This window comes from Echiichthys vipera (assembly GCF_963691815.1).
Source record: "Echiichthys vipera genome assembly, chromosome: 3".
In the NCBI taxonomy this organism is placed as follows: domain Eukaryota; kingdom Metazoa; phylum Chordata; class Actinopteri; order Perciformes; family Trachinidae; genus Echiichthys; species Echiichthys vipera.
Genome location: NC_139828.1, coordinates 29,126,383 through 29,140,920, shown reverse-complemented (window position 1 = coordinate 29,140,920; position 14,538 = coordinate 29,126,383). Strand labels below are relative to the sequence as shown.

At 42.2% G+C, this 14,538-nt stretch overlaps 1 protein-coding gene across 1 annotated transcript in view; it reads right to left on the bottom strand.

Annotated features, from left to right (window-relative positions):
• Window positions 1–7,602: 7,602 nt before the first annotated feature.
• Window positions 7,603–14,538, bottom strand: part of scp2b (sterol carrier protein 2b) — an 11,905-nt gene continuing 4,969 nt past the window's right edge. The window contains exons 4-5 of the mRNA XM_083911319.1: window positions 13,942–14,021; window positions 7,603–8,289 (exon numbers count right to left, since the gene is read on the bottom strand). Of these exons, the coding sequence (XP_083767445.1) occupies window positions 8,194–8,289; window positions 13,942–14,021 (176 nt within the window). The 3' untranslated portion in view covers window positions 7,603–8,193. The remainder of the gene's footprint in view (window positions 8,290–13,941; window positions 14,022–14,538) is intronic.

The window sequence follows — 14,538 nt, the reverse complement described above, 5'->3', positions numbered from 1 at the left end:
TCCATGACGATGTTGTGCGAGTTCACCCTGAGGGGGACGAGTAGAATTTTCTTTCTAGTTAGTATATTGAAAAGTCTCCTTTGTTTACTGTCAGGGATCTGATCATCCGGGAGACCAAGTATCTGGCACAAAGGCATAGGCACACACTCAGTTCATTTACAATACTAGACCAGTACATTTGCATTACATTTACAACTTCACACATGACCATAGGCGGTGAAAGTAATCACCAGTCTCAGAATTGCATTTCCAGCCAAGCAGAGAACTAAAAAGCAGAGTCCATTTTGTTCTTGACAACAGGTGTTATATGTCTGCGATGTACAATTCTGAACTGTATGGATTTGGTGCGATTACACACAGATTTTCATGGCCTGAGACCAGACTTCCCGCAATCATCTGCCAAGATCCCTCTCACAAGCTTACTTGGTGGCTTGTGAGGTATGAGGAGAATAAGAGTTTAAGGCTCTGTAAAAAACAGTAATGCATTTTGACTGACAGGACTTAATATAGCGTCCCCAACCAGACTATCGAAGGTCCGTGCTCCAGGTATCAATGAAAACGTGTACCTCCTCCGGCGTAAAAACCTCTTTTTGGAGCTCCTGTGTGTCACCTGTAGAGTAGCCGGGAACAGCATAGCATATGGCATCCCTCATTCTTGCAGTCGCTGTTTTACCGCATCCTGTGCCTTGTGTCTCTTTATCACTGTTGAGGAGAAATCGCTGTAAAAAGAGGCCCCGGCTCCATTGTAGATTAAGCTACCGTCCTGGCTCATCCGGTGCGCTGTTTCCATAACCCTCCGTTTGTCTCTGAACACGTGAAATCAGAGCAGCAGTGACCTGGGGCTCCTGTTCGAGTCCGGCTTTGGTGCGAGGGTGCGGTGGGCTCTCTCCAGCTTTATGCGGCCGACTTTTTGTGGTGATCTAACCATGATTCATAAAAATCCACCGGCTGCCCAGTCTCCGTGTCCTCTGGCAGGCCGATGACTCGAAGTTTTAGGTGCCGGCTATAGTTCTTGGCCATGTCCAGACTTTATCCTCGGCTCTTGTGTCACGGTGGAGTTTTTAAAGGCTAATAGCCTAGTCTCCGCTTCATTTAGCCTCTGCTAGCGGCCTGGATCTCCTTGGCATTCTTGTAGATGGTCTTTGTTGGAGGGCTGAGTTCATCATCAATAACTTGTATAATGTTGTGGGTCATTATGCTCAGAGCTTTAGCAAGGGCAGGGTCAAGCCCATCTGTGGCTTCAAATTCGGCCTGGACGCCATCTTTTCTTGCCACCGGGCTCAGTCGGGACGTCTTTTTTGTCTTTGTTTACTCTGGTTCTTCCAATTTTGTTGAAAGACTGTGGCCAAAAGTTTATCAAGGACATCGCCTGTCATGTTCATAAGAAAAATTACCGGTTGTTGTCAGGATAATGATAAAGTTGGCACTGAGTGGCATGGAGCTCTGGCACAAGCGTCTGCTTAGCTCACCGCCATCACGTGACCCCCCCAACTTTACTTTTAGCAGAAGTAAAAATGTTTACATCCTTGTTTTGGTCTCTATAACTAAGCATCAGTGGTTTTCTCCCTTTTGTATTGCATTTAGTAATCAACTTGAATGGACTTTACTATGAGAGGAGCTGGTAGATGGGCCAGTAGTCAAGTCTTTCAAAACTATTTTAATAAACTGCTGGCTGTACCTTAAATGTCCCATATTCTGCTCATTTGTATGTTTATACTTGTATTTTGGATTTCCACTAGAACATGTTTACATGCTTTAATGTTGGAAAAAAAATGATTTTTCTTGTCTTCCTTTAATTTCCATGAAAACAGCATGTACAATCTGTGAAGATCAGTATATTTTTTGCAGGTGTTTTGTAGGTACTACATGTAAAAGCTTGACATTTAGGTCATTATAACCTTTGTGTTTGTCAGGAGGTTTACACAGCTGATTCTGATTCTTAACTGATTCTGTAGGTAAAAGCAGCTAAATGTATCCCCAAAACCAATTTAGAATTGATGTAGAAAAAATGGTAACACTTTACTTTATGGAGTACTTAATTGCCCTCAAATTCCCTTGTATTTTGTTTAATAATTTCCTAGAAAGCAGCCGGTATTTAACTGTCAGTTCTTATGTTTCTAGGATACAACTGCTAAAAGTGTTAAACAAAAAAAAAAGAATGCTTTTAGTGTATTGCTACAATAACCCTATGTATAACCCCTGAATGCTCTCTCCATCAGAGCCAGGGATGCAAATGTTGCCTTCAATGTCACACAGTGTACAAACACAAACCATCCACCTACATCACTTCAGGGACATTAGCACAATCGGCTCCTTCACCAGTGAGTCTGACATTTACTTTGATTTGACCTGAAACTAAATAAAGGTTTTTATCAAGTGCATCTGGACTCACTCAGTGCTGAGCTGATGCAGTGAAGCTTCTCAAAGAGAACTCTAGTGTTTTCGGGAATATAAATCTCCTGTTTAAAGCTGTTTCTGCTGGAACTGCACTGAGTGCAGACAAGAGTGAAGACAGTGATGAATGCTTGTACTGGGGTGGAGGGTACGAGGTCCCTTGCAGTTGTGAGTGATGGGGTTTTGAGAGTCTTGCTTACTGATCACATGCCTACTGAGCTGCTGTTTTCAGGGTGAGAGAGAAAGACACACAAAGGTTCGTAGCCTATGAGTTAAAAAAAAAACCTTGAGCCATGCTCTGGTTATTACTCATCATATTTCTTGGCAGGCTGTTCCCCTCAGAGGGGCTCTGGTCACTGCAACGTGTTTTTAAGAAGTTTCCACTGTTTCAGTAGAGCACGTTCAGACAACTTTCTTAAAGCAATGGCCGCTCCAACAGATTCATTTCACAACAGGTTATGTTTCATGTCATTCTTCAGGACACTGCACAGAACAGCAGGGATCATGTAAGCTATTACAAAGACACACCGCTGCCCCTGCTGTGTTGCTCATATTTTTTAGTTTCTATCAATTGCAGCTTGGATATTGCCTGCTCTCTTTGCAGCTGAGGTCCTGCCTGCTTTTGTATAAACATTATATTATAACAACCTTATTGTAATACTAAGATAAACCCTATAATCCTTTTCATCTTTTACTTGGACAAACTTTTCTAATGAGCGCTGCTTTTTAAAGGGCAGCTCTCTTCATTTCAAAACAAGGCTTCAAGTCCCACCCAGACTGTGTTTGTAATGTAAAAAGTGTCCAATAAAGCTTGTCAGCTGCTGCCCTATTAGTCATCGCTGTTAAACCGACCCTGCTAATCCCACAAGTGTGACATGTATTACACAACATTTAGAGCATGCAGTCTATATGTTGTCTAATATACTACAAGCTAGAATATCCTGTTGTTTTTCTGCTTGTTGTATCGATAAATGTTTTTTGGTGGTTATCGCTGCTTCAAACTAGTTCATCTTCTGCTCGTTCGAAACAAACCCATGGGTTTTGGACTCATCTCGCAGCAGATAATCATTTCTCAGAAATGTGTACAAGTTGAATTGCAGCCGTGTTAAGTCTCAGATACTGACAAACATTTCAATCAGGTCAGGGTTAGGGTGACAACAGAGCAAGCAGACACCATGGAAGATCAGTTTTGGCCTTAATATACGAGTATCACAACACATTAAGCAGTTGTGACCGAGGCACCCTGATTTTAGGTCATAAACCCTGCCCCCTCCATATTAGCCGATGGGACATGGACCAAATTAAAAACACAACGTAAACCTCGTTTTTTTTGTAGGTTTGGTTTTAATTAGTTATTCAATGCTATAAAATTCACGATTGGTCAGGCGGGTGTATTCAAGATTCAAGAAAATGTTATTTAGGGTAGGAAATGGGGGGATAACAGGAGGAGGGGAGGAGGAGAGGATTAAAAAAAGGCAGCCCCCACATTGTGCTCCTGTGGGGAGTACAATGTGGGATTGTGAAAATACCTCAGCACATAAGCACATATGAGCACACTTTACAACAAAAACTCTAAACAGTTTGCATCAGGTGAGGGGGGAAAAGGTGGGGGAGTTGTTCCAACGCAGACAGGCAGCCAGCCGCAGCGCAGCCGAAGCCGTCTCCAGCGCAGCCATCTCCAGGGCTGCATGCGGGCTGCATGTGGACCCAGCCTGTTGCACTAGCACGTGAAAGCGGCGAAGGCATGGGCTGAGGGAGGGTAGTGTTTAATATGCATTTATGTATGTGTCAATGGATGCGTGTGCAATCATAGGCCTGAAGAGTCGGCCCGTCCAGTCTCCCAGTCAGTGTCTAAGTTCACAGGATGTCATCGCGATAACACAGCAAGTTGCCATGGAGACGTCCTTGATCGGGTCCCAGACAGAGCCAACAATCCCTGGGTGTCCGTGAAGGAAGGGAGGTGGAAATAGTGGGCGAGCGTCACACACCAGCAATCTCAGGAGGAGTAGATCTGGCGGCGGCCTTGACCAGGGCAGCTGCCATCAGGGCCCGAAATGCAGACTAGATTATGATTGTCACCGTCTTCCAAAATTTCTGATACACCCGGGCAATGCCTAATCCAATCAGCATGAAGCCTGTTATCATGGTTCCGAATATGTAGATATCTTTGATGTCCTCAACGGAAAGAATGGCCAGGCACACAACCCTCCACTGCTCCAACGACTCCGACGTGTAACCAGATGCGAACGTTCCGTCGGGACAGACAGGTTCCCCCAAGCCCGAGCTTCTTGTCGAGAAGATTCTGTCAATTGCGTTCAGAGACCAGTTGACCAATCCCATGATTTTAGTGTTGGAGATCAATGTGGAGAGAGGCTCCCAAAGTATGAGACAAGACAAGACAAGACAGGCAAAGCAGGGAAGATAAGGAGCGTACGCCTTCGTAGAGAGCCAAAGAACTTGTGCATTGACGTCACATCGATGACGTGACTCTACCACCCAATCACTACAGCGTAGACTCTGGTTGCAAAATTACAATTTTGTATCCGGGATATTTTGGCTTCACTTTTTTAGAGCGGGACAAAGTGGAGCTGCATTATCCATCTTTAAAGGCTATGGGGTCCAGGCTGTAAGCTCCAAAAACAACAGATCCCCTCCTGGTAAACAGTCATGTCTTTAAAATTCCCATTGGCACTACAGACTTACTGTTTGTCTTTGCCAGAGTCCAACCAGCTGTGTAGTACTCCCCATGACAAGTACAGTGAACTTCATGTGTAAAGTGGGTTGAGTCCCCCTTAAACACACATTTTTATTGGGGGGGGGGATTATCAAGCAAAATGATCTGCAATTTGACAATTTCTTCAAGCCTTTTAACCACAAGGTTCTTACTTCAGCTTGTGAGCATTTCAGATTAAGATTACAGCATTAATGACGTTATTCTTCTTCTTTTAAATAAAGCTTTGCTGCAAGTAGCCCAACATTTCTAATCAAATTTAAATGTAACATAAGAAAAACAAAAAGTACAACACCAAAAGCATTCATTAGTAACCAATGAAATAACACCACTGTGAATACGGAGTAAAAGTGCAAGAGTCGAGCCAAAGCTGCAGTGGAATTTGGGTCAGAGCTAGTTAACAGATTTGTCTTTCAGCCATGCTCCTCCGTTTACAAAGGAAAAACTACAGCGTGGCAGTCTGGAACAAGGTCGCTGCAGTGTTGGGAAAGTGCAGGGTCCTCTCAAAAGGGGAACATATGCAGGCCCAGCCAACAGTGACATCCAAGTACAGTCAGGACTGAACAGAGGGCCATTATTGTGGAGGGTCTCACTGAATATACAGTCCAACAGGACCCTTATGTTGCCATTTTTTGTCTATCTTATGGAGCTAGGGATGTAATCAAGTGAATTTAATGTCTACCCTTCACACTGATTCCCACCATTTGATCATAAAAGTCAAGGAGCCCTTATTTACATATCTAGGCCAAATTGTTGTTAAAGGGATAGTTCAGATTTTCGTTGAGTGTGCTTGTATGAGGTACTTATCCATAGATGGGGGTCGGCACGCCCTCATTTTGGAGGAGCAGGCATGAGGACAGGTATGGAAACCTAAGAAATGAACTGCTGTGGATGGGGGCAGCAGATAAATGTAGTTTAACACCCAAAAAATCTGTTTAAACCAGTGGCAATTGCTCTAAGACTGCAAGGGAAGTTCAGCTTCCCCTAAAATGTCACCAAAATAAATAAAAAATGGTGAAATGTGTACTGCTGTGTGTACATTTCATTGACCAAATACGTGCTATAAGCCTTCATCTTTAGTTCAGAATCAGCTCCTTATCACAGGTAACCAGAGCAACTTCCTTCTCATCCATCCCCACAGCCCCACAGCTCTTTACACAATCTGACGCTCAGCTTCTACTGACTTCAAAGGGGAAGCGTAGAGCGGGTTGTTCCACTGCAGCCAAACTAGACGCTCATTGGATAAAGGATTTGTCCCGCCCATCGGACGCTCAGCGTCTGGGGGTCTATGGGACAGTGGGCTGGCCCGGACGCTCGGCTTCTGCATGTTGATTGGATGAGCTGTCTGTGGTGGAATTCTTTTTTGATTGACAGCTAAATGAGCAAATCAGTGATCTTGAAGAATAAACATCCAGCGGAGCATTTTCCAAGTTTTTCATTCCGTTGTTCTGAACTGATCCGGAGACTTTACCGATCCCCAAAGACTTTGTCTTTGTTAAAAACGACTAGTCTAGTGTTTGGTGACTCTGTTCTGTCACTTTGCGGTTTCTTTCCCCAACGAGCAGCAGCAGCTGAGGAGCTTCTCCCCCCGTCACTCACACTCACAGGCGGTCATACTTCACAGTAGCCTGGCGCAGCAGCTCCAGCTGGGCCAAGGCCGTTTAAACTGCCTAGCTCTGCTGCCATTGAGAGGACACTGGTCAAGTCCCTGGAAAAGACGGCTAGTTGGTACGACAAGGTCACAGATAATTTTCTTGAAAAGGAACAAAGGGTAGAACTTACATATAAATAAACAAACACATTTATGGTGTAGGCCGGAAAAACAAGCTTCCCCACATGAAAGACCAGCAGCCGCCACTGGTTTAAATGTATGCTAGATTTAGAATATTTTAACGTCTTTACCTTGCTGTCAGACAGCCCTGTTTAAGTTTATACAGAGGAATGAAGCCGTTATCTATGCTCTCTTCAAAGCCACCAGACTCTGTTGACAAAAACAGGAATTTTACCTCACAGAACTCAGGAGAGTTGCTGGTCTACCACTGCCTCTATTGTTTATTTTAATTGTTTTGTTTTAACCCTAACCATGAGTCTGGTAGCTTTAAAGAGAACATAGATAATGGCTCAAACTTAAACATGGCTGTCTGACAGCAAGGTGAAGCAGTGAAAATATTCTGAATATAGTGCACACTCAAACCGATACTGATCTTTTTTTTTAGGTAGCTTAAATACATTCAGCTGCTGCCCCTGTCCACAGCAGTGCATTTATTAGGTTTTCGTACCCCTCCTTCTGTCTGCTTCTCCAAACTGGGGTTGTGTGCTGACCATCACATACACCCCACACAATGACACAAAATCTGAGCTATCCCTTAAAGTCTACTGTAGTTATTTCGGGGCTATTTTGAAACATAAATCCAATGGTGTGTGTGCTAAATACAATAACTGCTTGAGAAAAACAGACCCAGGTCAAGACCACCCAATGGATGTTGCAGCAAATGCAAATTTATTCATTAGAAATATTTTTAAGGATCCATACAGTGATAGTACAGCAGAAAATTACAACCCCCCACTGTTCAAACGTTGGGCGGCCACAGTGAAAAACTACGTCTATGTTGTTGGCTTAAAACCTTAGAGCAAACTGCAAGTCTGGGACGAGGAGGCACTTAGACTGTTGTGTCCATGATTGTGGAAAATGACATCAATCGGCTCAACTCAAAACATTTCCAGACACTCAAAGAAAGATTTTTTTTATGGGAAGTTATTGAAAACTGTACATAACTGAATTAGTATCTATAAGTAGGGAGCACCGGTCTCTACTGTAGTGTACTGACATTATTATCATGAGAGGGACATGATTAGAAAATTAATTAATATCCATCTATCTTATTTTCCTGTTATATTGGCAAGGCTGCTGACTAATCCCCTGGTCGCTCAGTGAGTAGGGAAAGTGGTTCAGTCCTGTGATGGGAAGCTTTACGGACACTGATCTGGAACCAGACTGCTTGCTGTTAAATTCTTGGTGGTTGATTCAGTGTTCAGAAGTGTAGTTACAGCCAGCTCCGACGTCTTGTCTACAGCTTGGCTTTGCCTGGCTGCAGCTGCAGGCTCTGAAGCTTCATGGCCAGTCCCATGTTCCCTGTGATCTTCAGCTTGCCCTGGAAAAACGCCTGTGAATGAGAGAGGGTGAAAAACGTCATTCGGAATCTGAAGTACGCTTTGGTCTGTGTCAGAGAGAACTACATGCTGCTAGTCTTATGAGTTACCGTGAGAGATTAACTCGACCCAGGCAAAGTGGGGCAACGGCAACAACAGCTTATGAAATGTCAGGAAAGTGCATGGCACACAGGCACAGAGGGGCAGAGTTAGAGAAAAGAACGCTTGTGGACTGGACTGCAGGAGGTTATTATATGATCACTAGACACTCAGAGTAGAAATTCTTAGAATATTAAGTTCTAAGAAGTAGAGGTAGACCGATTAATCGACTAGCCAATTAATCTGGAACGGTTTCTGGTATTTCAAATAATCTGTATCAGCCAAAACATGAGCAGGTGAAGATGATTACGTATGCGCACACAGAGCATGTAATATACGTAAACAAACGTGTTCTTATCATTATTACTATTGTTTATTTTTTTAACTACTTAGATTATAGCCATCTGCCATGTGACAGTGTCACAAACAAACAAAAAACATGCTCCGTGACAGTTTAGGGAAGATGCTAAAAATGTTTTGAGCCATGGACTATTACTACAATGAACTATTATGTACCTTAGGCTACTTTAAATATTTCCCCAAATTGCATCCATCATCTGTGTTTTTTGTTCAAAATATATTATACTGTAATGGAATTATAGAACAAATTACTTTAAAATGGTAAAATACTACCCTTGTAATAGTTTCTAAAATGGCTGAGAAATCTGAACCCTTATTCATTTTTTGTATCATTTGTTATTATTAAACTGTTATATTTTATCAGAAACAAGCAGCATGCTATATCAGCCATCGGCTGCCCTGATTTCTAAAGATATGCATTGGCACTGGCCATACAAAAACCTATATCTGTCGACCTCTTCTCAGAAGAAAAGTTATTAACTTGTTTTTGATTAAAAAAACATCACGCAAAACCTTTCCAAATTTATGACGGGAGATAAAGCAGTGGAGAAACGTTCTTGGAGCATGTCACAGTGCAAGTCACACAACTCTTCCATCCAGTACAAAGAACGACCTTAGCGGGCTGAATGATTCACTGCTTTTGTACAAAATGATTCAGAGTTGGAAAAACACAGCGTGACAATCAGAGAGCTGATGCTCTGTCAAGATAAAAGATTCAATCAGTTCCCCAGTGAAACATTCTGTATTTGCAAACAAAAGTTAAAGAGACGGTGACTGTTTTGGCATTGCCAACGTCAAGTTTTTACTCCTTTTAAAATCATTATAATCACAGTTGGGTCACATTACGCAAAAGCAGTCTATACTCGTGGTAATTTTTGCCATCAGTAACATAACGTAAAGTTGAGCCAATCTACAACATGTGGAATGCTGCTGCAGCTTTTGTTGCTGCTGTCACATAGAGCACTTGCTCAAATGTTAAGAGTTCCATTATCCATGAATCATGATTAAAAACAAATACTGTGTTTTCTATAGGAAAAGCTCAACTACTGTACGATATTTTCTTGAGTTTCCTTTGAGTGAAATGCTCTAAATGAATTGTGTGTCCAGAGCTTTCATTGTGAAAGGTAAGAAGCAAGAAGTGGAAAAAATCAACCTTGATTTGACTTTGTTGCTGTGTAATATTTCTGTGTGAATGTACTTGAAAACAACAATTCACAAATATATACTGATGCGCAAATGGATCTTACTAAACCCCCCCCAGACCTTACTCATCTCTCTCCCTGTCTGTCCTCGCTGTGTCTTCACTGTCATGTCAAATTAAAAGCCCTCGCAGAGTCGTGTAATTGACTTCATGCCATTTCAAGCAGCGGAGGATATTTACTTTTCCAGCTGCAGGCTGCCGCTACCAAATGTACATAGAGGAAACTCTGACACATTAGTTGGGAGACCATGAACAAAACTGGCAGCCTTAGAGGGATGGCTTGCTTTACAGTAAAACCTATATTCATACAGTCATTCTATGAAAGCAGCCTCCATTGTGGTAGCGTGGCAGTGAGTTTCAAGAGACAGGGTGTCGAGTTGCTTTATCTGCATTAAGTTGAGGTCAAGGCTACTTCATGCCAATCAGAAAATCAATGATTTTCTGATAATGAGAAAAATACAGAATCTTGCCAGCCATATCCTTAAGCACTAACATGTTGGAGAACATCTGATGCTGAAATAAGCTGAGACATAGACCAGGCTCCAGACTGCAAATGATGGCATTTTGCGACCAAAAATTGGGAGTGTGCGACTGAATTTAACATGTGCGTGAAACATGTAAATTCTAGTGATTCATGAAGCATTTTCTTTATTTTCTGAGTCCACTAGATGGAGCTCTCTGTTCAACAAAGGGTTGATAACACACTGAATAACCATTCATTGGGCCCTTTTCTTTGAACCAAGAGCTCCATCTAGTGGACTCAACAAATACAACTAATGCTTCATGAAGCTTCATTTGGACACCAGTGGTAGATTCACTAAAACTGCTGAGAGCGAGCTGGCATGAAAGATAACCATCTGTCATCCTGTCTTACTCTGCAAACTCTTACCTGCAGAGAGGAGATGAAGTATTAACTTTACATGAACACACCACATGAAATAATCAAATTGCATTGTGCCGAAAATGTGTTTGTTGTGTCCATGTCCGGTTTTCATTTAGAAAAAAAAAAAAAAAAGGTTTTATACAAACATGCCCATATACAGGCTAAATATGGAAATAAGATCAATATCATGATATTCACAAAGCTTTTCACTGTGGGATTTTTGAATAAAACGCCTTTGGATATATGCTGTAAATTCAAATATGACATTATATTTAATATTAATTAAAAATTGTTTCCAGTGACTAAGTTCACTTCAGGTGCATTCTAGATGACCTCAGGTATCTTTTTACAGACTTACAGAACTTTTCACTGTGGAATATCAGAGAAGATGCCCTTGGATATTTCCTTTACAGTTAAAACTTAACATTAAATTAAAAATGAATTCAAATTTCCAATTCCTAATTCTGAATGTATGGTATATTTTTTAATAGTGCACTTTCATGGCAGCATGGGGGGCTGTCGGTTTACCTTCTATGTTGCATCTTCAAAAGTGCCCAATAAAAATGTGACAGTGAATTTGAAACAGCACATTGTAATTTCTGCATCTGTTATCAAAGTATTAATAAGGCATACAGTGAAAATTACTAGAAATGTGAATATTTGGTTAGCATGTTGATTTACGATGTGCGCCCCTAACATTTCTGGTTGCTCCCCTAAAACTTTGCGTAGGGGGCCAGAGTGCTCCTATTGAAAAAGGTTAGTGTGGAGCCCTGTACACACGCCCAGATCACATATTATTTAAAGTCAGGTATGAAATGTCTGTAATTCATTCTCAGGTTTCTCTCCTGTTTCAGCTGCAGGACACCTGTATCATTTTTTCACCCTGCACACCAACAGCTTTATGGCCTCTAGTCTGAGGGTGGTAAATTGGCACAATCAACCATTAATCATGCAACTCCGTGTTCCCGCTTAATTTACTGTCAGTGCATCCAACTGGCAAACAAATGTGTTCCACTGTTTAGAATCTTTGGACAGCACAAGAAATTAATTGCAGGAAAAGGTCAGGATGACATGCAGCTACACAACACAGTTGTTGCTCCACTAGGCTATCGGCATTAATAAGAAAACGATGAAAATATTATTGTTTTGTCCTCGCTTTCTGAAAAAACAAGTTGAAGTAAATAGGTCTGGCTTTAACTGGACTCGTGCTCAGAATATTGTTCAAATAAAGCTGTAATGGAACTGAGGTTGTGACTTTAAGAGACTGTTGTAATGAGCGAGTCCCTGGAGAGTCTAGCTTCATCCCATCCAAACCTTCTGTTCCCAGCATCTTTTTGCCAACTCCCTGCTCTCTCATCGACCTGCTGGACGACATGAGACTGCAGATCACATCGCCCTTCTCTATCAGTTTTGTATTTAGGGGATTTTTAGACAAGACTTATGAAAACACAAAGAGGGAATTTCACAAAGAAAAGACAGCGACTTTTGGAAGATACCCACTTGACTTTACAGCAGTCCCAATGCACAGAACAATATTCATTTTTAGTCCGTTACATACAGGCCTTTATACTAAAAATTCATTAGTGAATTTTACATTGTAGAGACGCAAGCTGCTCTGGCAAATATATATCCGATGCACAAGGATAACAAAGAGGAGCATAGAGCTTCACATGAGCCACAAGCGAGACACTCGAGTTGTCCAACCAGTGGACAAAGGCACGGCTACAATGGCATCAGTGCGGCAGCCACGCTAAAGACGGTAGCGGACACTGGGGTTAAAGAAGGCTCATTTCTGCTCCCATTTCGTGCATAAATAGAGACGTACGTTATCAGCGTTCTTCACTGCCCTCATGCTTTTATGCATCCTCTTTGTTGGAATGGACGTTGAGTAAAATATCCACTAGAGAGCGTCCCTCAGATTCATAAGTTACTCCTATAAAGTTTAGTTAAAAAAGTGTATGACAACAAACGTGCCGACGATGGAGGAGATATGGACCCTGCATCTATTGAGAAGGAGGCAAAATGCCACGGTGGTAGTCTCTGAGACCACTAAGGCCCCGTTTGCGCGACAACGCTCCCGGGTGAAAATGACAAAATATTTTATCAGATGTGCCTTTCGTTTCGACGGCAACAGTGTTTGGGGGCTTAAAAACGCAAAAAAGTGAAACCCCCCTCCAGATTGGAAATCTTAATAAGGCTCCTACGTTGTGTTTGCGTGTAAACTGGTAAAAAAACAAAAGTGTGCTCTGATCTGCTCACGCTGGCTCACGTGGTGTACGTGTTTCCATAACATCCATGTGCAGAGTTCAGGTAAACAACAACAAACATGTGGGACTGTTTCCTTCAGTGGGACATTCAAGTGTCCTGGGTGGAGCCGAGGTGGTGGGAGGCTGCAGACCGTGCTGCAGATCCCTGTCACACTGTACGGCGTCCTGCTTCTCCGCTGTTAGGGAGAGAAGGAGATGGAAGTTTCTACGCATGCACCAGCTCTGGGTGCTGTTGTGTGCCAGTACGCCTAGCCCCCTGACTTGCATACCACCACCACCATATGCGCGCAGGTGTCTCCCCAAAGACGCTCGTCTAAATGCGGAATAAAAAGTGAGAACGTGCCACTTTTGCGTTTCCTTTTTACATTGTCTTTGTCTAAACAGGGTCTAAATACATCCTAAAGTCAGTGTGGATGGATAATTCCAGACACTGGTTTTACAGATGTGAGAAATTGACAATCAACGTCACTTTCAGTATATCAGGATGTCCGTCGGCGCCTTCGATGACTTGCTCGCTTCTGCTATTCACGGCCCCTTTTGGGGTTTAGTACCTGACGCTGCCCCCACGATTTCTGGTGGTACTGCAATGTCCGGTCCATATCGGTACGTTTCCGCAAGCTTGCAGGATATGTGCAGAAATACGGACAAAATGTACGCAGAGTACAGACGGAAGGCTACGTCCGTATCCGTATGTGTATCTAACGTAAAACATAAATGAGCATAGATACAATAGGTACAATCTAAACACTCCTTCACACTTTTGACTTGAGAAGACAAAAGGTCAATGGTAAACTTGTCCCTTCCCTGAATCAGAATCATCATCGACATGCAAACAACACTGGGATTGAATACTCACAGTCTGTGGGTTCATCTTTCCTGTCATCAAGGCCAACAAGTCTGTATCGGACATGGATATGGTGCAATCCGCTTTCTTTTCTGCAGGGCAGAGATGCAGAAGATACGCTAAGTTCAGAAATAGGAACATGCATCTCAAGGATATCTATTCAGAGACTTGCAGGTATTTGAAGTAAGTAAGTAAGCAAGTAATATTCTTAATTATTTGTATTTAAAAGGGATATTCTGCTCATTTTCAGGTTCATATTTGTACTTCAGGTTTCTACTAGAACATGTTCTCATGCTTTAATGTTCAAAATACACCTTCTTTTTATCATCCCGTCTGTCTGAATATACCTGTATCCACATTCTGACTCGATACCACAAAGTAAAAGTGACAATAATAAATTGCAGACGTCCAGTTAAAAACCGGAGCAGTTGAAAGTCAAATAAGACGCAGTTATGGATTTAAATTGTTGTTTAAATTGTTTCAGTATTCTAGGTTGCAGGTGCACAGTGAGAAAAACTGGACTTTCCAAATGCAGTTTTCACAGAGGGAACCTGCAGTGTGAGCCAGTCCATTGGATGTGTATGATAGAGACTTGAAAAGATACTAAAG